At 39.6% G+C, this 25393-nt stretch overlaps 3 protein-coding genes and 1 pseudogene across 3 annotated transcripts in view; 1 reads left to right on the top strand and 3 right to left on the bottom strand.

Annotated features, from left to right (window-relative positions):
- The window catches only part of LOC120610957 (olfactory receptor 1J1), a 149093-nt gene that overhangs the window by 72340 nt on the left and 51360 nt on the right, over window positions 1–25393 (bottom strand). The gene's annotated exons all lie outside the window — the stretch shown is intronic.
- On the bottom strand, window positions 3325–4449 carry LOC120610954 (olfactory receptor 1361-like). The gene has a single exon (XM_039873290.1). It carries the CDS (start codon window positions 4306–4308, stop codon window positions 3325–3327), a length of 984 nt encoding a protein of 327 aa, XP_039729224.1. The 5' UTR covers window positions 4309–4449.
- Window positions 10792–16404, bottom strand: LOC120610953 (olfactory receptor 1B1-like; annotated as a pseudogene).
- LOC120610958 (olfactory receptor 1L3) lies at window positions 18067–19144 on the top strand. The gene has a single exon (XM_039873295.1). It carries the CDS (start codon window positions 18157–18159, stop codon window positions 19126–19128), a length of 972 nt encoding a protein of 323 aa, XP_039729229.1. The 5' UTR covers window positions 18067–18156; the 3' UTR covers window positions 19129–19144.

Genomic DNA, 25393 nt, shown 5'->3' with positions numbered 1-25393 from the left:
GGGCTTCCCAGGACATGGGGCAGAAGGTACAAGTGTGACTAGTTTAGTCCGTCTGTCTGGATAAAATTTCTCCTACAGGATATGAGTGGTTATGGCAATGAGTTGAGAAGGAGCAGAAATTGTGGTAATTTTGTATAATGAACTAGAAGAAAGGTTTCTTGTAACCTACACATAAGTCTTGTCAAAAATTTACACCACTGAAACAGGTTTGAGAAGTTATACTTGCTAAGTCTTTGGCTGCACTAAGGTAATGAATTCTTCCAAAATATAGGGGGCCCTGGCACTTATAAGATTATAATAACAAGGAAATAAAGCTCACTTTTGATTAGTTAACTCTGGTTCTTTCCATTTGCCAGAAAGTCTCTTACATACCCAATATTCTTTTTCTGGACCCCACTGTTTCCTGTTTTATCTTTCTCCTCCTTGATGCACCTCCCTCCTTTCTCTGTCTTCAGTGGCAGTCCCACTACCGATCCTCTTCAGTGTTTACCCACCGACCGGCCTCGCCTCTTAGCACTGTAGCCTCTTCTAAGAAGTCCCCTTGCTCCCACGGAAAGAACTTTCTTAAGGTGAAGGAATGGTCAAGAGAGTAAATTAATAAAACATTTTTGAAGAGCAACTGGGAAATGCTATCCAAAAAACCTGTATTTAGGGGATATTCTTCCAGGAGTTTATCTCAGTGAATGAATATATATAATAAATGAGTTTATGTTATTTATACGAATACGCATATATGTTATGTCCACTACTCTCTTGTTTACGACAGTGAAAAGCTGGAAATAATCTTTTCATATACAACGGAATTTTGGTTCATTGTGTTTGGTAGTTAGATGGTGTTATCTGTTCACAATTCTTCCTTTCCTGCACTTGCCATGGCTTCACCGAGGGCAGAATATACATCTCCATCCCATTCACTTTGGACTTACTGCAGCTGGCAGTTTGTGAACAAGCATAGCAAACGCTGCTTCCAATAAAAAGCTTTTTAATGAGTTTAGATTGTTTGATTTGCTCTCTTGAGCTCTGGATTTTACCATGAGAAGAAAAGCTCATCTTGTATATCTAGGGCCTCTAAGGTCGGGCCTCGGAATGAGAAATACATAGAAGAGACCTGAACTTGATCCGGAGTCTGAGGCACTGTTGCCTCTTTTAACTTGCAGACCTCTGAATGAGAAATAAATGTCTGTAGTTATAAGGGGACTGAGGTTTTAGATGGTTTCTTATTCAGTACTTTGAAAAACATCACAACCAATACAATACATGTACACTATGAACTGCTGTGCAGTCAATAAAAAGAACGAGACAGATTAATTCCTGGCCTTACTCTAACACTTCATCAATAGCCTTTGGGTACATACAGATATCCAATCCTTTACCTAACAGCTCTTTGTCCTTTTCTCCCATTATTTCTTCATCTGTATGCTATTGATGATGATGATGATAATAATAGTAATAATAGAATATACATATATGGTATTTACCATGAGTTGCTCACAGTTAGAAATGCTTTACGTACACTGTATTCATCAAATTCTTACAACCTAAAATTATAGATGCTCTTTCCCTCTTCTTTACAAATGCATAACTGAGGTAGAGAGTAGTTGAATAACCGTCAAAAATCACTGTAGTGTGAGCTTGGAGAGTTGGCTTTTCTTTCTGTAATGCAAGTGACTAACTTAAGCATCAATTGCTGAGGTATCCACTTCAGAAACTATTTAAATAAACACACTGCCATTCACTTGACTAGATAAAGAGCCAGCACCCCGCCATTTTAACCCCCTCCCCCCAGCGATCTCTGTTTTAGAGATATGGGTTGATCTCCATTAGGACCGCTTGTTTTTTTCTCTTCCCACACCTTAACTTTCCATTCTTCCATTTTACATTATCCACCAATAAAGAGTTAACCTATAAAACCCAAGGCCCTCAGGCTCGACCCCAATAAAAGCAGAACCCCAAGAAATTCTCCTTTGGCTCGTGTCTTCAAGTTACACATCACTTTTTGTCTGCCATCTCAAAATAATACTTGAGAAATGGCTGTCATCACAGCTTCCATTTACTCTCTTACAGTTTTATCATAAAATGACTATAATTGTAATTTTTCTTCGGCACTTCACTTAATTGCCCTTATCAAAGTCTCCAAAAATCTATATCTTGCCAAATCTAATAATCAACTTTCTGTTCTCATTAGTGACTCCTCAACTGCATTTGAGAGAGTGACCACTCCTGTATTCTAGAAATACTCTTTTCTAGGATTCTGTCATATCAAACGTACATGCTGTCTTCTTGCTAATGGCCACTTCTCAGTTGTGTTTGTGATCTCCTCTCCCAGACTTCTAAATGTTGGAATGTGCAAACATCTCAAGGCTCTGTTCACAGTTCTCTTCTATTTTCTATATTCTTACTAAATGATTTTATCCAGCCGCATGGCTTCAAATATCATCTGCATTTTGCTGTGACATATCTATCTCAAGACCTCTCCATGAACCTCAAGGATTATGTATCTAACTATGAAAAATCTCCACTTGGGTAGGTCTTACAAAATTAACATGGCCAAAACAGAGTTATTTATTTCGTACCCTCCCACCATGTCTGCATGCCCCCTACTTACACAGAGTCTTCCATGTATAAGTAAATAATGATTCAACCCATTTTAATAGTCCATCCTTGATTCTTCCTCTTCCCTTACATATTGTGTCTAGTCTCTCAGTATGTCTAACAGCCCTACGAACCATATGTCCCCAAAACTGACTACCTACTCCTGGTGTTAGAGCCACTGTGAAGACCCTCTCCTCCAGCCTTTATGATCAGTGACCTACAGTGTCTTTTATAAAGGGACACAAAAGTTCAGATGAAATAATTCAGTCACTATAAGTATTGAACTACTTATTATTATTGTCACTTGAGAATGATGGGAGACCATAAAATATCACAATTTTAAGAGTTTAGACACTCTTCTGTATAATAGTGTTGTAACTCACTTTGACTTCTCTACGGAAAATACTACATGTCACCCCATCACTGAAATAATCAAAGCTCTGCAGGCCAAGAATTTGGCTTAATAATCCTCTCTGCCTCAGATTAGATTTGAAAGAAGAAAGGTTCAGGGTTGGTAATTTAAAAATATCTTTTCATTTCCAATGTGATGAGATTCTAGATCAGTCGATAAGGACCAGAACTATTTATTCCAGAACTCTCTTTTCCCCAAATCCAACCTAGAAAGCCAACATGAATAAGAATGTGAACCACACCAGTTACTAGGAGTATGAATAAGAAGGTGAACCACACCAGTTACTAGGCATTTTCAAGTTATATCTTAACTCCGTGGTCTCAGGAGGCGTGCTGCCATTCCCGGTTGGCCTGGGAGCCAGGCTGGAAGCTGCCTGAGATGCAGAGTTTCCTGGAAAGCCTTCGGAGAGCTCCTTTGACCTCCTGGTTCCTCAGGCTGTAGATCAGTGGGTTTAGCATGGGGGTGACTACTGTGTAAAAGATGGCAACCTGGCGGTCCTGGTTCAGGTCATAGCTGGAGGAGGGCCGCAGGTACATGTGGATCACAGAGCCGTATAAGAGCAGCACAACCAGGATGTGGGAGCTGCAAGTGGACAGAGCTCTGTGCAGGGCAGCGACTGAGTGCATGCGGGCGATGGCAACGCCAATGCGGGCATAGGAACCCAAAATGAAGAAGAAAGGGCTGACCACCACGGCGACACCCTCAGTGAATATCAGCATTTCATTGACCACCGGTCGGGTGCAGGAGAGCTTCAGTAGGGGTGTGATGTCACAGAAGAAGTGGGTGACCTGGTTGCCACAGAAGGTTAAACGGGTGACCAACACACTATAAAGGAGGCTGTTGAGGCTGACAACCACCCATGAGGTCAAGGTTATGCGCAGACAGAAGTGACGGCTGATGATGGTAGAGTATCTTAAGGGGTCACAGATGGCAACATAGCGGTCATAGGCCATGGCAGCCAACAAGTGGCCTTCCATGCTGCCCACAGCCATAAAAAAGAAAAGCTGGATCATGCAGTGGTTAAAGGAGATGGTTTTATTCACAGACAGTGTGTGGACCAGCATCTGTGGAACCGTGATGGTGGTGAGAAATATGTCAATAAAAGAAAGCTGGCTGAGCAGGAAATACATGGGTGTCTGAAGCCTGGGGTCTGAGAGGGCAACAATTACTAATAGGGCATTGCCTAAAACTGCCACTAGGTACATGGCAAGGACAATTCCAAAAATAACTGGCTGTATCTCTGGCCAGCTGGACAGGCCCAATAAGACAAATTCAGTTACTTCTGTCCTGTTTCTAGTGGCCATAAGACAAACCACATCACCCGCAAAGAGCAAGTGTTAAGATCAAATAATGCTGAAATTTACTCTGAGATAACTTTTAAGAAACATCTTTTCTTTCAAGGATGCCCCTAGTTTCCAAAAGTCTTTTTTTCCCTCTTTAACTTATTTCCCTTGCCATTATCTTTCTATCCATCCACTCACTCTTTAGTTTATTCCGGGTTCACTTATGGATCACACATAATCTTTCAATTTGATAGACACTAAGGACAGCTGGATAAATCACATACGGTCCCTGCTTTAATGAAATTCACTGTATAACAAGGCTTGCATCTCTATGCATGGTACCACTTTGGTGCTTGCACTGAAGAGCATAGTAATATCAGGCTTTTGATCCTCACAACAATCCCACATGGTAGAAACTAAAGTACTTGCAGTCCCATATTACAGATGAAAAACCACAGCAAAGAGACTACTCTGTTGAAGGTCTTATATGACCTGAGTGACAAAATTTGAACTTAACCCTGTATAGTTTTGTTGGACTTAAGCACCATTCTTTGCTGGTTTTCAGAGCTGGAAAGGGAAGGGAAAGATGTCAAGGCTCCAGCCAGATGTCCGAGTCTCTAAATCTTTGATGGGGCACCGGGGTGAAGATCTGGTCCTAATTTTGTATGTCCAGAAGCCACTGATCTTTTGGCAGGGGAGTTCTGTTCCATTAAGTCAACTGAATTTACCTGAGATGAGAGTAGAAGTGATTAGTGTAATCACTGATTTTATTAGTGATTCATTTTCAGTGAATAATAAAACCTGCTAGTGGATGAGATTCTCATGTCTTTTCAGCTCGAGTTTTCACTATAGGCAGATCTACATGGTATGCCGAAGAGGTAACTCTTTGAGGCTGCTATATTTTTACAAAACACTATATTTCGTCATGAATATGAGAAAAATAATTTTAAAATAGTAGAGTATAAGAGGACATATAACAAAAAGCAGAGGTCTCCTACCCTGAGATTGCCCACCTCAATGTTAAGTTTTAACTCTTCTCATGGTTCATACTTCTATGCCTCTAAATAATATGCTACTTACTTATACATCTGTGTATCAGTTTTATCAATTTAAGATGTCTTTCAGCTCTCTACTATAAAATATAAAGTTTTATCTTGTTTACATTATCCTCACTCTCTTCTCCTCCTTTCCCCAATTTCTGATGATTGTTTTAGTTATCCAATTAGTTTCTTTTCTGCTATTAAATGGTGTACTTATTTATAAGAAATCTATATTTCTTATTCCATCAAATTCAGACTCCATTTATCTTCTTCACCTCTGCATCCTCCCAAACTGGAAAGCTATATCTTGATTTGTTTATTGTCAGGATTAAAAACATATAAATTATGAGTTGTAACCATAGTTAAGTTGTCCAGGTAAAAGCTGAGAATCTGTAGACAACATTTACGCTAGTAAAATTATGTAAATATATTTGTCACTGCAGAACCTAATGATGTGCTCTGGTTGCATTTATTCTTTGATGAGTCCAGTGTTCCACCTCACTAAAGGAGAATATTCCTAACATTGAGATAAAGAATCAAAACTATTTTAAGGACATTCCACTTGGTGCTTTCTTTACTCTAAAAAAAAAGAAAGAAAGAAAGAAAGAAAAAAGAAATACATGCATAAACCAGGAGCTTAGAAGATAAAGAAAACTTACTTTTTCCAATGTCTGTTCTTTTGTGTTTATTTCTTCCTGTATCCTTCTCTGTGTCAGTGGATATAGCTCAAACTATATATTCCTGTGATCCCATTACTCATTCAAGGTACTGGCCACATAAAGGTGTCTATATGGAGGTATAGATGAAGGTGAAAAGGAAGAAGAGATGAGAAGGAAGAGAGATGGAATAAGACCCTTCATGAGAAAGGGAGAGGAAATGGTCTCCAAGGGGAAAAAAGTAGCAGAGAGTGTAGATTTATCCATTATGAGAATAAGAATGTATTAACGTAGAGAGTCCATTTTTTCCAAGTACAGAAAAACTGTATTTTATATATGCAATAAGAATAATAAACAGTGCTAGTGCTCTTATTGACGGACTTCTTCAAGACTCACTCATCTCTTTATCGCTTCTATTTTCCAACATTTCAACATTATTCCCATTGGAGTCCAATGTTTGAGGGATCAAGGATGCTGATGCCAGAGTAAGGAGCAATTTGCTTAGAAGAAATATGAAGAAGCATTTGAACACCTCGAGGCAGTAACCTCAACTGAAATCTGGGGGAACAAAGCAAAAAGAGATGCCCTGGAATGAGACCAAAAAGCATCTCAGGTTTCCTAGTTCCCACCTGGTGCTTCAGGGACATCTAGAATCATGGAGAAGGGAGACAGCTGGAAAAACAAGCCCTGATTCTACTTACTCTTGTCTTCATTGATGAAAGCACCAAGGGACATATGAGTCTTCACTGTTTTATCAACACTTGAATGTTAGGAATATGCTCAGTTAATGTCTTCTTGGTCTAAATTCTTCTTCTAGTCTGTTCCCTGTGTTGATGAATCACAAATGTAGAATCTGAGATGTATAAATCAAAATCTCTTTTTCTCTGTCTCAAGAATATATCTTCGAAATTCTCACAAAATTCTCTGTCACAAATTTCTTGTACCAGGAAACTATGGAATATCTCTCTGTATCCTCCCTGATTGCATGACTATAATCTCCATCTAAACCTTCATATTTTCACTCAAAAACCTATCTTCCCATGTTATTATTGACTATTTCTCCATCCCATTGCTTCCTTTGATGATAATATTTGTACCTTCTTCTATTTATTGATCTTCTTGGTACAAACGTCACACTATTTTCTACAAGAAGAATATAATTTATTTTCTATTCCCTTCCTACTTACTATTATGGCAGAGTGTAATCTTATTCTTGCCTTCTGTATATCTAACATCCTACACATAAGTTAGAAAGTCTGGGTAGAGCTCTTTGCACATTCTCATAAAAGTAGGGCTTTTGTTTTCTTTATTTTCCATAAAAGCCTTCCATAGAGCACCTCACCCCAAGGAAACAGCCTCACTTACATGTGCTCACTCTGGGGCTCTGCTAACCTCACAGACTTCCGACTGTGCTCAGATAAAATATTAATTAGAATGGGCTGAGCCCTTCTTTCTTTCTTTATAAACTGGGACTGTGGCTTAGTACTTCGCTCCCTCTCTTTCCTTATGCTTAGATCTCACTGAGGCAAAACCCATAAAGCTTCTGAAAACAATTGTTTCTGTAGGGAAAGTCTGCCCTTTGGGGAAATGCCATAGCCTTGCATAATGTCAACAGTGGGGCAAGGAGAAACCCCAAGGGGAAATTGATTCCCATTTTATCATATCAAGAAACCACCTTTCCTAACCTATCTTTTCTGTATTAATCCAAATATCTTAATTCAGCTGAAGTAGCTGCAAAGCACGAGGTTTTATGAGACAGCAGGAGGACAAGTCTGTTGTTTCCACTCTGCTCTCCTATGACTTTCTCATTCCCTGCCCTCACCCAGTTGTATCCTTTTGCTGGATTCCATCCAGCCATTTTGCTTATCTATTTGATAACTATCATCTCAGAATACTTGATTTAAACAATCTTTGAGTATCGAAGACACAACAGGAGGCAGGGTACCACGTTGAAAAATCTGAGATTATATGCAAAGTGGAGAGATTTTTGGTCTCGTTTAAAAATACAGTACTAATGACATATGGCTTATTGATATAGACTATATGTTGTGAAAATGATCATCAATTGAATACATATCAGTATTTTCCACCACTGACCTGCCCAGAAGAAATTCAGTCACATGCTTGAAAACCAAACTACTAATTGGAAATATGATCAAAATTCAGTGGAAACAGAAAGAGATTCTAATCCATCAAAATGTAATCAGTTTCTTAAAAAAAAAAAAGTAATATATTTATTCTTTGTTTACAGAGGATTTATTTGACTTTTTAACAGCCCTATTCACTTTGGAAAAGTGACTTCTTCCCCAACTGGGTACAGGTTAATGTCATTGTCGAATGCCCTTCCACTCCAGGATTTGAGGTAGGAGATAAGGGGACTGAAAATGGTTGTATGTGATTCATCTCAACCAGTCTCACTCTAAGCATACAGTCCTGGATGCCTAAGGTTTTTCTCCCTCTCCCTGACTCCTTACCCCTGTCCATACATGTACACCTCTGCTTTAATTACTGCTCTAATGAACAGATCTAGACATTGAATAGCAACAGCTGCTAACAGCACCAAAAAATAACATACCCAGACATTACGTCTCCCACATATGGAAGAACACACCACCACCTGTGAAGCAGTCTCCCCTTTCCAGTAGTCAAACATGAATCTGATCGAGCTTCTACATTCAACTTCGAACTTATAGAAAATGCAAAGTACAAAGGAATGTGTTAAAGTACAATCCAGTGATAAAATCAGACAAATCTAGATAAGAAAATTTCACAATGTCTTCCACAAATAAACTGTTAGAGCTAATAAATGAATAAAGCTAATAAGTCTCAACAAAGTTGCAGAACACAAGATCAACAAGATAAACAAGTTGCATTTATATATATCAGCCATGAATAATCTGCAAGGGAATTAAGAAAATAATTTCATTTACAATAACATCAAAAGTAATTAAATATTGTAGAATAGATTTAAAGAAGTGGAAGACTTGTATACGCTGAAAACTATAAAACATAGCTGCAATAAATCAAAGAATACTTAGATGAATGGAAATATACCCCAAGTAATGGATTGGAAAACTTCATACTGTTAAAATGACAAGTCTCCACAAATTGATCTACAGATTCAATGCAATTGCTATCAAAACCCCAATGGACTATTTTAAAGAAATGGAAAAAGCAATCCTAACATTCATATGGAACTGCAAGGGACTATGAGTACCCAAAACAATCTTGGGGAGAAAATAGAAATGTTGAAGGACTCATGTGCCCACATTTCCAAACTTATTACAAAGCTACAGCAATCCAAAGAATGTAGTACTTGCAAAAGGATAGACATATAGATCAATGGAATATAACTGAGAGTTCAGAAATAAACCCATTCATCTTTGTCAACTGATCTCTGACAAGAGAATAAAGAATACCCAGTGGGGAAAGAATAGTTTCTTCAACAAATGGTGCTAGGAAAATTGGATAACCACATATAGAAAAATGGAATTGAACCCTTATCTTATACCCTATACAAAAATTAGCTTGAAATGGATTAAAACGTAAACATAGACCTGATACTATAAAACTCCTAAAAGATAACAGAAGGGAAAAGCTCTTTGATATTGGTCTAGTCAGCAAATTTCCGGACATGACACCAAAAATACGCTATCAAGTGGGACTACACCAAACTAAGAAGTTTCCGCACAGCAAAACAAAATGGGATGGTAAAATTCAATGGAATATTTTTCAGCCATGAGAAAGAAGGAAACCCTTCCATTTGTGACAACATGGGTAGACCTCGAGGGCACTATGCTAAGTGAAATAAGTCAGACAGAGAAAGACAAATACTATATGATATCACATATACATGGAATCTTAAAAAGCTGAACACAAAAACAAAGTAGAATGGTGGTTACCAGGGCCTGGGGGTTGGAGGAATTGGGAAAATGGTTTAAGGGTACAAAACTGCACCTAGTAGATAAGTCAGTCCTAGAGATCTAATGCACAGCGTAGTAATCATAGACAACAACACTGTATTATCGATTTCAAACTTGCTAAAAGACTAGATCTTAATTTTTCCCACCATATAAGAATAATGATAATACATGATGGGACAGAGGTATTAGTTAACAATTAAGTGGTAACCATATTGCAGTATATAAATGTATCAAATCAAAATATTGTACAACTTAAACTTATACAATATTATGTCAATTATATCTCAATCACACCCTTCAGAATAAGATGCACACACTATGAGAGGTCCATGGAAACTAGGGCTACCGTATGGAATAGCAGAATCATGGTCCCCATTTCATACTCACTTCGGGGCATATATTTACTCACTGAATGGAACAGGTATGAAATTGCCAAACTCCTTTCTCTAAACTATTCTCTTCCACTGACTTTCTGATATACACCAACACACTTCCCACACGCAAGCACACCAAATTAAATGTGACTGTAATTAACTTCACTGCCTCTGCTTTAGTTCAGATTTTCACACTAACATTTTCATATTTTTTTCAAAACTCTGGAATTGAACAACCCAAGCCTGGTGACTGACATATCCACTTTGATAACCGAAGATAAATGGCCTGAGAGCGGGGTCCCAGAGACATGCTGCTGAGGAAGCCCTGAGCACGTGTGGCATGAATGTGGAATGTTCACAGCTCTGTCAGAACACAGCATCAACAAGAGCCAAATCTAGACTTCCATAAGTTGTCCTGGCCATCCCTCCCTGTCATCTCTCCAAAGCCATCCATGCTCAAATCTGCCCGCTTCTCCCCTCACCTAACCAATACGGTTCTTGAGCAGGCTAATCAGGAGTCCACCCTCCCCCATCCAAGCGGACAGCAGGCTGCACTCTTGACCTCCTCGTTGCAGAGGCTGTACACAAAAAGACTGGCCAAAGGTGTCAAGGTGATGAGCCTCACGGTAGCCACAATGCCCTGACCTTGAGAGGTCTGGGAAGGAGGCTGAAAGTAGACACAGGTGATGGCACCACAGAGGAAGCCGACCACGGTGAGGCGGGATCCACGGGTAGAGACCACACAGCAGTGACCAGCAGCTGAAGGCAAACGTAGGATAATGGCCCCAGTATGGACACAGGATAGTACAATGGAGGCACGGTGGCTTAGCAGGAGGAAGCCATCCTCCAAGAATACAGCTGGCTCATTGGAATGTATGTCAGAGCAAGAAGCTCATGAAGTAGCCAGTGGTCACGAAGAAGTGGGGAAGGTTAACGTCACCCTTTACTCCAGATGAGTAAAGAGGCAAGAGGAGCAAAACACAGTGTGCATTATGGACGCTGCGCAGCTCACGGCCTGAAGGTGGGCACGGAGTTGGCAATTCATCACTGACTGGTAGTGCAGAGGGTCAAAGAGGCCATGGAGAGATCCAGAGCCATAACAGATATAAGAAGTGTATCTGTAACTCCAAATTCATCAAAGAAAAAGAACTGGGCCAAGCAGCGGGCAGCAGGAATGGCTGAGTGAGTAGAGATCATATGAGCCAGCAGCTTGGGCAGAGCGACTGGAGACATCCCTGTGTCTATCATGGAGAGATCGCAGAGCAGCAAGTACACAGAGGAGTAGAGCCAGGAGTGCCAGGAGATGAGCAGCATCAGAGTCACATTCCCCAGTATGGTGGTCAGGTAAATAGCCAAGAGGAGGAGGAGGAGGAGGCTGGGGAGACTCTAGCTCTTGAGAAGCCACGGAGTAAGAAGACTAGAGAATGTAAAGCATTAAGGTCAAGTGCATGATGCGTGACAACGAGCCTGTAAGGATGAGAACACTATACACGAAGTGCTGAGTGTAGGGCCTGGCATGTAGTAAAGGCTCAAAAGATAATTACTGTTGTTGCTGCTTCCAATGCTACTGCTACAATCATTGTAGGCATTACCGTCAAAGTGAATTCAAGTTTTTCAGACGTTGGTAGGATGCACTGCTTGTAGCCCAATCCTCCCATCTGACTGTGTGCTCCTGAGGGGAAGGGGCTGTGATGAATTCACCCCTGTATCCAATGACCTAACACAGTGCCTGGCAGAGAGCAAGCGCTCCAGAATGAGTGGCTGGCTGGATGAATGGCCAGTAAGTAACCATCCTTCTCTCATTAACTCAAACTCCTGCCCCAACCGAAATGCCCTATCTTGCCTATCATTCTCCAACACGGCACTCTTGTTTACCAAGAGTAAATGTGCATGGGATTAATGTATTATTTTCTCCTTATTTCCTTTGTTTTCACAATCAATTAGCTAATCCAGTCTCCTATCTCCTTACTGGGCTAACTAAACGTCTCTAACCTGGGGATGGAGCTATTACTAAAGTTTTTTTAAAAATAATACAATGTACTCCCACAAACGTATGTGGTGCTTTTATCCTGGGAACACACATGATACGGAGCAGACATAGTGCTCAGCCATGAAGGAAGGGGAGGCACGGACTCAAGCTCACGCTGTGATATCAGGCAGCAAAGACCGTAGCACATTGCGGAGGCTGATTTATGTTTATAAACCTAATTAATGAAATTACAAAGCCTCATTTACAGTTTTTGGAGAAAAAAAAGACCCAGAAAAGTAAAGACTTCATCTTGAGTTTAGTTACACAATCAACAATGAACAAAAAATGCACTTTACAATCATCGCCTTTCTAGCCGTGTTTTACGGCTTTTTATAATTATTTAAAACCAATTTTCACTTTAGGTGACATAAAAACAATTTGAGATCAAGAGTGTCTTACTACTAACATTAACTGGAAGGAAAATGCAACAAAGTAAGCCTGCCTTTATGACAAGCTTATTTAAGTTTAATTTACATTGAGACCTTCATTACAGTATGATTACATGGCTAGCAAAAGACCTTTGTTTCGTTCTTTTGTTGTTGTTTTTTTAATCATAGGCTAAGATATTTTACAGACCAATGTCTGAAAAAAAGTTCTTTTGGGTTAAAATGATAAGCTCCATAATCTCCCTTTGATTAAAGCTGATTATCACCTTACAGGAAAATTTTCTGATGTTATTTTTTTTCATTCTCAAAGAGGAGCCTTAGATTAGTATGTTTCCATATTTTCCCTTTGATATTTTATTTTGTCTTCATATGGCTGATCAAATTGCAATCATGAAGAATTTTTGTGCACTTTTTTCCCATTCTTCCTTTAGGACCCTCACAGATAAGAGTTTTGTCCCAGTGTTTATATCTTTTTGAGACATTTACCCTTTTATTAATCTATAATGTCTTTATTTCTTGTAACAATTTTTTTACTTAAAGTATGTTTTATCTGATATTAGCATAGCCACCTCTGCTATCTTTTGGTTACTATTTTCATTGAATATCTTTTTCCAGTCTTTCACTTTGTTTTTAAATTGAGGATACATTGGTTTATAACATTATATAAGTTTCGGGTGTACAGTATTATGGTTATGTAGTTGTAGGTCTACAACCACAATGTGTCACCACAGAAGGTCTAGTTTCCACTACAATTGACCCACTTTCCCCATTTCACCCTCCCCCAAAGCCCCTCCCCTCTGGTAACCACCAATCTGTTGTCTGTATCTATGAGTTGCTATTTTTTTAATTTGTCAGGATTTTTATATTCCACATATGAGTGAAATCATATGGCATTCATCTTCTCTATTTGACTTATTTCATTTAGCACAATACCCTTAAGGTCCATCCATGTTACTGTGAATGGCAAGGTTTCATCTTTATACGGCTGAGTAGTATTCCATTATGTACATGTACCATATCTCTTTGTCCATTCATCCATCAGTGGACACTTAGGTTGATTCCAAATCTTAGCTATTGTAAACAATGCTGCTATGAACATAAGAATGCATATCTTTTTGAATTAGTGTTTCACATTCTTCAGATAAGTACCTAGAAGTGAAATAGTTGAATCACTTGGTAGCTCTATTCTTAATTTTTTGAGGAGTCTTCTTACTGTTTTCCATAGTGGCTGCACCAATTTACAATCCCACCAACAGTGTACGAGGGTTTTCTTTCTTTCACATCCACACCAGGACTTGTTATTTCTTGTCTTTTTGATAATAATCATTCTAACGGGTGTCGGTTGATATCGCCTTATGGTTTTGATTTGCATTTCCCTAATAATTCGTGATGTTCATCATCTTTTCATGTGTGTATTGGCCAACTGTTTGACTTCTTTGGGAAAATGTCTGTTCAGATCCTCTGCCCGTTTCTTAATCAGATTGTTCAAGTTTTGTTGTTGTTGTTGAAATGTATGAGTTCTTCATATTTTTTGCATGTTACCCCCTTACCAGATGTATAACTTGCAAATATCTTTTCCGATTGGTTAGGATGCCTTTTCATTTTGTCGATGGTTTTCTTCGCTGTGCAGAAGACGTTTACTTTGATGTTGTCTCATTTGTTTATTTTTGTTTTGCTTCTCTTGCCATTGGAGTCAAATCATAAAAACATCACTAAATCGATGTCAAGGAGCTTAGTGCCTATGTTTTCTTCTACGTATTTTGTGGTTTCAGGTTTTACATTCAAATATTTAATCCATTTTCAGTTAACTTTTTTGGCATGGCGCAATATTTTAGTATTTGGAACTATTCAATGACAACAATAATTAAATAAAAGCATATCATTTTGATAAGAGTTAAATCTGCTACCTCCATTGTAGTTGATTTCTTCTCTAGAAAAACAAAATATTTTCTTTAGAATTAAAACCTACTAATTACACCTTTTAATCAGATTAGACTTCGCAGGAGAAACAGTAACTAGCAGAATGAGTGTAAATTAAAATAATATGATGGTCGTTATCTAGCAAGACTCTGATACAAATAGGATGATAAAAATGAATATTTTACATTTTTATATACTTCTATATCAAAAATAAGTATTGACATTTCAGGATGGAAATTAACAAAATAAAAAATAGATGAAATAACTTTATAGTCAAAGAACTAAGGGAATAATACTGTCTTCTAACATTTTAAAATATATATTACTTAAACAGTTAGCTTAGTCAATGCATAGGTCAATTTCATAAATATTTATTAAGCAACCTCTACACTATATGCTGGGTGTGAAGTGCTATGGGATCCTAGTCTGTAAGTCACGGGGAGAAAATGATATATCTTTTCCATAGTGAACAGACTGTAGCTCATGGTAAATACATAACAAATATTTATGGACTGACTGGGGCAAATGTAGATGAACTGACCACTATTCTCTATTTCAGATACTCCAAATTCTTGTATTTAATTTAGTCTAAAATTTCATCGATTGTAAGATGCATTATTTTAATGTACCACTGAAGAAAAACTGCTGCTGATTATTTGTGACATGCCGTAGATTTACACACATCCCAATATAAGGGATGTTAAAACGTATAAAAATATGAGTCACTGAATCAATAAAATATGGTAGCTGGATCACAGAAAATATAGAGCATAGTGTCTGGAATCAGGCCTGGATCTGAATCATTGCTCCAAAGAAAAGTAGTCCTTATGTTAAAAGTATTTTGCTTTCAAGTTTAATCTAGAAAAGAAAAAAGTAAGGCAAAATTTTGGCTCCATCAATCATTTGAAAGCTGTTCCTTAACATAAAAATTTAACTTTGTCCGAACCAAACAGAGAGATCTTTTAGGGTAGTAGTTCGACTACATGGTTTGGCTTCAAACAGCCTTTGGTTCAGGTTATGTTTTTCCAGTTACTTTATTTTCCTAAGTCACTACAAAATGGAGACAGTAAGTATATATATTATAAGGTTGTTATGTGGTTTACATGTAAAAAGCTTATAAATCTCTGAGTACATAAATGTTAGTTGCCTTCCTTTAAGTGAAAAACAATGTGACAATGAATGAAATTTGCGTTTAATATCAATTCATATAGTAGGGGGGTCAGAGAAGACAGATACTTCATTCCTTTAGGTCATCAAAAAATGCTTTTTGTAAGAGGCTGCATTTGAGAATGGAGACACAGATGAAGGGCGAAATATAAGAAAGTGACATGGGTTAATTGTAAGATCCGATCAGAAACCACCAAGAGACAGGAAACAGGCAACATGTATTTGGCAGGGTGTGTTGGGACTCTAATATATGGTTTCTGTGCGCTTTCGTGAATTAAGAAAAATAAAAGACCCGAAGCTGGTGGCTTTCCCTAGTTGTATAATAGCAAGGGATGGTAATTATATATCTGAGCAGCAGACTTGGGGATTGGCCTAAGGTTTTGTTCAAAGGTTATGACATTCCTTTTGTTATATCTGCTAGTCATAAACTAGCAGATATATCTAAACTTGGTGGGGGGGGCATAAGGTACCCAATGTTGGGGTACTCAACATCGCAGTTGTCATTCAGAGAAATGGAGGCGCTGAGGGGGAGGACTGATCGAAGCTTTATAGGTTCAAGGGAGAAACTGGACCCAGGTGTCCTGCCTGGTACTCTGTCCTCAGTGCTACTTTGGGATGACATCTTCCAGGTAAGCCCTCAGAAAGGCTGGAAGAGCCAGGGATAGAAAAATATTGTCCATCTCCAACATCTACGCCAGGCTAAGCAGATGTTGCACTATACCCAGAGGGTCAAGGGGAGGAATGCGGGGTCACTTGGGGAGGAAGAACATTGTAATTCCTCTGAATCCTTGGAGACAAACCTTCACTAAGTTAAGAGATGTTTGTTTTCTTACTCGCTCCCCTCCAAACACCAGGGACTTATGACATAGTCTCAGAAGTTACTCCCATGAGGGAAGCAGGGGATGTATCAATACCTTGTGAAGGAAGAAAAGAATCCAAGGAAGGGAACATTCGTATTCCAGAAGCATTAGAAAATTTTCATCAGGTATCTTTTCTGTATGCTGTCACTTGGCAGAGTTTTGTCTTCCTTTTGACTCATTATTCCATGGAGTATAAATGAGGGGAGTGGAATGAATACATGAGGCAAGACCTCAATGTCCTCACCAGGTAAGAAACCAACTTTGAGAATGCCTGGTGAGAAGATGGAGATATCTGATCTCAGAGACACAATTAGTCCTCACTGGACACTACATAAGAGAGCTAACTTATGTTCATGCTAAGCGTTGACTTTTTGCATCTGTACTCTGAAGTCCAATCGTCCTTTATCCCAGTTCACTTGTGAGTCACAGTTCCCTGCCCTCAGGACATAAATTATCAGCCAAAGAGCAGGGAACTTTGGAAGAGAATTTTGTCACACAAATTCACTCCCTCTCTCTCACTTTCTCTTCTTCCATATTTTTCCCCGATAACTATTTACATTCAATTTCTTTCTTTTTGAAATTAAACGTATTGGGGTGACAATTGGTTGATAAAATTATATAGGTTTCAAGTGTACGATTCAATAATACATCATATGTATATTGATTGTGTGTCCACCATCCACAGTCAAATTTCCTTCCATCATCATATATTTGACCCCTTGACCCTTGTCTACACTTCTCTCCACTTTCCTTCTGGTAACCACTAAACTGTTGTCTGTGTCTATGAGTTTTTGTTTGTCTTGCCTTGTTTGTTGTTTTCACTTTTATATCCCACATATAAGTGAAATCATATATGATTCTAAACTTTTTATGTCTGCCTTATTTCACTTAGCATGATAATCTCAAGACCTATCCATGTTATCACAAATGACAGTATTTCATCTTATGGCAGAGTAATATTCTATCGTAATTATGTACCACATCTTCTTTATCCAGTCATCTATTGAAGGCACTTTGATTTAAATGACTTGCTTGCTTCCGTTGTAAATGATGTGGAAAGAAGCATCTCGACTTAAAAAGATGGTGATTCATCAACCACAGGCTCAATGAGATGGCTATCTTATGATTACCTAGATGTCAGTTAGCCACTGACAATCCTTAATCAGAAGCTGGCCTGAACCTGATTCATAGACTGCATCTGAGGTTCTTGTGATTATCAGCCCAGAGTAAGAAAGAGAAAAGGAAAATCAAGCTCTTCATCCTAGTGGTTCTCCCCTAACCCCCCTCTCCTCTTGATGTGTTTCTCTAGATCTCTATCTCAAAGATTTTAAAACAAGTTAAGATACATTTTTGACTCTGAGTTTTCCACATTCAGGAAGAAAAATATTTGAGTAAATGATCTATTAATAACCACTCAATGTAAGAACAAGATGAAAAGATGCATGTCTCAGATGACATAAGAACCATTACTCGACAATGCAGTTTTTCTTGTGGGTGCATACAATTCCACGGAAATGTACAACCTGACAAGTCTTCCTGAATTCAAACTCTTGGGACTCTCATCTCGCCCTGAGGACCAGAAGCCACTCTTTGCCCTCTTTCTTATCATGTATCTGGTCACCTTGATAGGAAATCTCCTCATCATCTTGGCTATCCGCTTTGATCCTCAACTCCAAAACCCCATGTATTTCTTCCTGAGCATCTTGTCCTTTGCTGATATTTGCTACACAACAGTTATAGTCCCCAAGATGTTAGTGAACTTCTTATCAGAGACGAAGACCATTTCCTATGCTGAATGTCTGGCACAGATGTATTTCTTCCTGGTCTTTGGAAATGTGGACAGTTATATCCTGGCAGCTATGGCCATCGACCGCTATGTAGCCATTTGTAACCCTTTCCACTATGTCACTGTTATGAACCCCAGACGCTGTATGTTGCTACTGGCCTTCTCCATAGCTTTCTCCTGCCTCCACTCCCTCCTACATGTCCTCCTGGTGAATCGGCTCACCTTCTGTGCATCAAATGTTATCCATCACTTTTTTTGTGACGTAAACCCTGTTCTAAAGTTGGCTTGCTCTTCTACCTCTGTCAATGAAGTCGTGGCCATGACAGAAGGGCTGGCCTCCGTGATGGCCCCATTTGCCTGCATCATCATCTCTTACCTAAGGATCTTCATTGCTGTCCTCAACATTCCCTCGGCTGCTGGAAAATGCAAAGCCTTCTCCACCTGCAGCTCCCATCTCACTGTAGTGACTCTGATTTATGGGAGTATTAGCTACGTCTATTTCCAGCCCTTGTCCAGCTACACTGCCAAGGACCGAATAGCAACCATCATCTACACTGTATTAACATCAATGTTGAACCCATTTATCTACAGTTTAAGAAACAAAGACATGAAACGGGGCTTACAGAAACTGATACGCAGGGTTAAGTTTGAAATAGATAGGCTGTCTACTACAAAATCCAGCAAGATCTGTGGACCCTGATTGCAAAGTGGGGGTGTGTTTGCACACATGTACACTCCTATGTGTGCGTGCGTGCACACACACATACACACACACCAGCACCTGAGGCAAGTCTTTGGTAGCAAAGGAAACTTTCATCACTGTAGCTGCACCCTGAAGTTTTCCACCTGCGGTCTCTGTTAGGCCATCATATCTTGGTCCTATGCTATCATTGTAGAATCACCCCATAATATCTCTCCATTCCAGAAAATCACATTTCCTTTACTCCTTCCATACTTATTTGGAACCTCTCATATTTCCATCTATTTATAATTTCAGCCTAGTTTGCTCACTGAATTTCCAGAAAACTTATGCACATCTATATAGAAACTATATATGTGCAGGGATGTTTAGGGATACATAACCAATCTAATCTATTTAAAACTGTTAGAATTTTTGTGTAGTTGTATGTGTGTGACCTCCCTATCAGACTAGAGTTGTAGAGTCTGTTCCACGATCATACTATAGTCTCTTTTAAAAAAAAACAAAAACAAAACATAGTCTCTTTCTTTAAAAAAATTCTCCCTGCAGCTGGATATCCTGCGCTCTGGAGTCATTAGATTTGCAACAACTGACATCGATCACCTAACTGACTATTAGTAAGCCAGCTCCATGCCTCTACACATGCTTTGGGCTCTCCTTTGTATGCTCAAGGCACATTCATCACCTGACTCCTCCTGAGGCTGCTTGCCTGTGCGCCCTTCTCTCTAGAGATGCCTCTGTTTCCATGTCTCTATTATTTTTTTCAGGATGAAGGAAGATTTCTTTCATGTAATCAGAAATACTTCCTAGGGCCACTGGAATAGAGTAAAAAAAAAAAATAGATGTAAACAATTAGTAAGAAGCTTTGCTTTATAATGTTCGATACGAAAGAGACTTCAGTTTTGTTGGAGAATGAATCCTATAGGAACAGTCAGATGAATTACTTGACACTGTGCTGTGAAGAAAAACAGCAGTTTAGTTCGATTTTCCCTCTCTTTTAGTATTTGCATTTGAATAGATGGCAATGTATAAGTTGAACAAATTGATCTCTCATAGCATTTTAGACAAGGAATAGATGGATAATCTTATTAAAGTTTTTAAATGATGTAGCAAAGAGATTAAATTCCTTGAATTTTGCCTCAGTCATCCCTAACCTAGGGCAAGGGAGAGTCTGGGTGAGTATACACTGCTCAGCGTCATTCCTTTATTACATGTATGAGCCAATTAGTTTTCACTTCCTTCCCTACTCTAATTAATAAGGATTTCCTTGCATTACTATGAAAAAATCCATCCCTATCTCTGGGCCAAAGGAAGGATGAATAAGGATTGATAACAATATCTGCTATAGGCATGGGTACACATAACAACTGAATTTTTCAGTCACCATAAGCATCAAGAATGGAGTAACTACTCAATAAAAATTAGTTTAAAAGAGAAAAAGAACTGGGCTGCAAAAGTGTAAGTTTATTTCTGTAACTTTATTTCTAAAGTTGAATTTTAGTTTTGGTTTTAAGCTCTCAGTCTACCTAATCGTAACTCAATTCTGACTTTTCTCAACCCAATCCAATAATTTTTCAGTGACTTTTGATTTATATTTCAGCCCCATTCATTCATTTGCCACCTCTCATAGTTATCATTGCTTCTTCCAAGTCCTGTTTCTGTCAGAGCTTATGTGACTTCTCTCTAATGTCTTCAAAGACAGAGAAGGTCTTTTTCTAGACTAGTTTATAAATTCGTCCTACACTGGACCCCATCACTAACATCTGACCTTCTTTTGTTGTAGCCGCCAGCCTCCGAAAGACACACAGACCACCAGAAATCAGTGAGTCATAGGAAACACGCTCTTTATTCAGCCGGCTGGGTCTGCCAGGGGTACGCAGACCCCAAATTAAGCAGCCTCGAAATGTAGAGGTACAGGGTTTTTAAGCCCTAAATCCCATTCTTCATTCTCTCTTAAACACAAAGGTCTATTTTTCTCTTATTCACTACCTGTCAAAGCACAGGTCGGTTGTGCAAGCGGGGGTACAGAAGCAGAAAGCTTATTGTTAGAATGTTATGTTCCCATGGGTGATAGCCTATATTCCCATGGGCAATAGCCAAGCAGTAATTTTCCAGCCAGCACACTTTGTCACCATGGATGATGGCTAGTGCTCACTTTTGAAACTGGTGACTGGCTTTCATTACTCCTCATACTCTATAACGATGATTTGATAGAGATGCTGTCCTTAGCCACCACGAGGTGGTTCTTGCCATGTCCCTTTGAGGTTAGTCTCCTCTCTTCTCCCCACCAACCTGGCTTTTGTCTCTCTCATCCTTCTATTTAGAATGAGCCACTTTTAGCCCTTGGAAAATCTTTGAATTACCTCCAGGAAAATGCTGAGTGCAATATCCAGTCCTCTGGTGTCTACAAATCCAATGCCACTATTTTCTGTGGCTCTTTCTAATCCCAACAGAATATGGAGCACCAGTAAGGCCCGCATACTCAGCACAGGGCACACGTCCCATCTACTCTCAGATTCAATGGCTTAAAAGCCCTTCCAAGGGCCTCTCTAGCGCTATCTAAATTGGTTCCTTTCCTTTGATTTCTCTTTCAACTGTTCCCTGGGTTACCTGTGGATCCCAAGTGATGATTCTTAAAAGGTAAGAATTTGGTGTCTAATACATTGGTACAAGATTGAATTGGACCCCTCCCCCTCCCAATTCATAATTTAAGTCCTAACCCCCAGTAACTCAGAATGTGACTTATCTGAAGATAGAGTGTTTAAAGAAGTAATTAACTTAAAATAACTTCGTTAAGGTGGGCCCTAATCCAATATGACTGGCATCCTTATAAAAAGATGAGATTAGGACACAGACACGCATGGAAAAGACCCTGTGAAGACGTGAGGAGAAGATGACAAGCCAAAGAGAGAAGCTTCAGAAGAAGCCAATCCTGCCGGGACTTTGATCTCAGACTTCGAGCCTCCGGAACTGTGAGAGCATCAATTTCTGTTGTTTAAGCTGCCATTCTGCAGTACTCCATCGTGGCAGCCCTAGCGAGCTAACACAACATCTCTGATAATTTTGCTGGTAAGAACTAAAAAGTAAATGTCTGACAAGTTTAATCTATAACATATGCTTGCCACATATCTTCCATTCCAGCTATACAATTCGTTTTGAAAACCTGAAAGTCTCTGATTTGTAGGTTATCTAAGGGAATATGAAACTGGAAACTGTACCATAATCTCTAGGTTGCCTAGAAATAAGACCTAGAACTCAGGTAGCGAGAGACTAGGGTACAAAGGTTAACATTAGAACAGAAAGAAAAGAGACTGTTGGCTTAAATTGAAACCTCAAGTAGGTAAAGAGTTTCTGTGACCACAGGACCTTTGGAGACGTCCCTGACATCAGTCACATGAGTTCTAGGGAAATGGGAAAGGGTGCGTCTTACATCGTTCTGTCAAGCTCTGTAGGGCAGAACCTGTGACAGCTCCTTACCCTGCCTTCTTCTAACACAGGTGAGATCAAGGCTGAGTCTCCGCTCTCTACCTAGTAACATTTTGCTTGACCTGACTTGAATTTAACTACGTCGCTTTTGCATTTCTTTCTAACAGTTATAATTAGTCCAATGCCTATCAGAGACTATTTTAAGATGTTACTCAAAGAAAAACAAAGATAGATAAGAACTTCAGGTGTACTACGAGGTCAGACCAAAAAAAAAGCGGGGGACGGGGGAGGGGGTGAGGAGAGCAGGGAACTAAGTACGACCAAAACTGAAAAAGAAATGTGAAAACAGCAAAGTATTCTGGATCAGTTTGGCTACGACAGCTGGCTTGTTAGCCGTTGGTTAACTGCCATACTTGGGCCACACCTTGGGTCATACAAGAGGGATCATGGGTGCTGTGCATGGGCTTCTGCATAAGGTTTCTCTCTCTGCTGGGGATTTCAAGCGAGGTTATTCTGCTCAGAAAGGACTGCAGGTGTCTCAAGGGCCCGAGCTTGCCCCCAGTGCACTCTTGATGAGTTTTAAAGGAAAGAGAAGATGACACAAGGCTGGGGACTGTGAGGCTAAAGACGCCCATGGAATCCCCCTGTAGGGGCTGGCCAGGGAGCACCTGGGAACAGGTCATCCAGTGGGAAGCATCCTGTAGTGCTGGAATGGTGACTAAGTTCTGAAGCCAAGGATGAAGGTTCTAATTCCCACATTCTAAAGGATGCTTTGGCACTTGAAATCCAGCCCCCACTCCTCAGGGCTTTGGGGAAAGGGTTAGCACAAGCCCTGCCACCACCAACCACCATTCTACCTCCTGCTTCCCCAGTCAATGTATGAAGAGGGACAAGAGCGGAGAAGGACACCGGCCTTTCAGAGTGAGAAGGGGCTGTCTGCCCTCCCCAAAACCAAGGAGAGCTCTTTAAAAATCATTTGAGGAATTAAAAATGAACGCAAGATGAGGAGACTGGCATTTAACTCCTCAAGTGAATGGCCTTCAGTTACTAAATTTACAGATCTACCTGCTGGCAACCTCTACCCAATAAATACAGTACTCCAAGGCCACGGGTAACAAATATAATTACTCACAATAAATATTACCCTAGAAAACTGAAAGAAACGTGGGGAATCAGATGCATCTTTAGGAAAGCTTGGGAGAAGTTAAGGAATGAGCACTATTTGAGGAACACATGAAAGGGCATGAGGGCAGAATCGAAGAAGATGTTTCAAGTGCCACTGCACACCAGTCCGGTCTACTGGAGTCTGGTGTGGATTGGCTAACGGTTAGTTAGCTGGTTGGCATTATATGCTGATGATCACTGTTTTGTCTGTAACACAGGCTACGTGGAGTCGAAGAAGTCTCTGGATGACCAGTGACAAGTCTTTCGTAATCTGCTTTTGTCCTACCCATCAGCTACTCCGTGCCCCCACTCCATGTCTTCATCCGTAGGCTGTAGGGTAAATAGGTTCAACATCAAAGCCAGTATGGCATAGACCACTATCACAATCCCATCCCCAACGGTGTAGCTGAAGAGTAACCTGAAATGGACATACTTCATACTCCTATAGAATATTTTATAATTGTGATATAAGAGTCATGGGTAGAGAATGCTTTTCATTTCTCTCTAGCTAAAAAGATCTTGAAAAGAGCAATGAAGTTTCACAGATAAGAGAGGATGATGCAAGTAAAAGAAATCATCACAACAGCCTGAATCTATGTCATTCCCACAATTTCACTGACCAACGTGGAAGAGGAGGACAATGTCCACACCGGGGTGACATCACGTAAAGAATGAAAAACTATACTGGAAGTGCAGAAGAGAAATCAGTTCACCCGAAGGAACTGCAGGAAGGTAAATAACAAGAGACAGCCCAGCAGAAGGATGTCCTGGTGGTAGATGGTGTTGGTGATATAAAGGGGAAACTCACATACAGCCACACTGCAATCAATGGCTGTGGCTGTCACGGGGTAACTGTGTTTCTGAAGGCCGAGAAGAAATACATCTATGTCAGACGCCCAGCATAGGAATAATCTTTGTCTCCGATAAAAAGTTTACTGGCATCTTAGGGGTCACAGCTATTGTAATAAGTAGCAAATGCCTGGATGTCCAAGAAGAAATATTTGGAGGTCTGGAGTTGAGAGTCGGAGGGAACGGCCAGAATGATTAACCGATTCCCATTAAAGCAATGAGGTATATAATGAGAAAGAGGGCAAAGAGGCTTCTGGTCCTTGAACCAAAAAGAAGGTCTCTGAAGGATGAATTCAAAGTGGATGGTTAAGTTGCTCCTTCCCATTGGCTTAAATTCACTTGTAGATAAGGAAACAATTTTAATAAATGCTGCCAGATGAGAGTCTTAGCAATTCACACTCCCCAGAAAAACATATAAAGCTACACATTCCTCTATATCCCCACCATCACTGTATGTTACTAATCTTTATGATCTCAGGCAATATGATGTTGGGCAAGGGCATTTTAGTGCTTTTCTACCTGCTGAAGCTGCGAAGCATCTCTTACTATCATTATTGGGCACTTGCAATAAACTGCTTAAGTACTTTGCCCATTTGGGGGCACTGTTGTCATTTCCTTATCAAATGGTAGTATATAAATTGAGGATATTAACCATTTGTTTGCTAAATGTATTTACAAGTATTTTCTCCACATAAATTATTTGCCTATAGTTTCAATTATAAAATCGGCATTATCACCTTGCTACATAGCCTAATTTGTTCTTTTGTATTCTGCGTAAGAAGGTATCTCTTATTTAAAGCATATTAAAATTCTATTCTAGTATTTC

The sequence above is a fragment of the Pteropus medius genome, unplaced genomic scaffold (genome assembly GCF_902729225.1).
Source record: "Pteropus medius unplaced genomic scaffold, Ma_sr-lr_union100, whole genome shotgun sequence".
Taxonomy (NCBI): Eukaryota; Metazoa; Chordata; class Mammalia; order Chiroptera; family Pteropodidae; genus Pteropus; species Pteropus medius.
Note: the sequence above shows the minus strand (reverse complement) of the source record. Positions and strands in the feature narration are given on the sequence as shown.

Bases quoted from the DNA above. Each gene is read 5' to 3' on its own strand.
- LOC120610958 (XM_039873295.1), top strand. From the start codon at position 18,157: ATGTACAACCTGACAAGTCTTCCTGAATTCAAACTCTTGGGACTCTCA.
- LOC120610954 (XM_039873290.1), bottom strand. From the start codon at position 4,308: ATGGCCACTAGAAACAGGACAGAAGTAACTGAATTTGTCTTATTGGGC.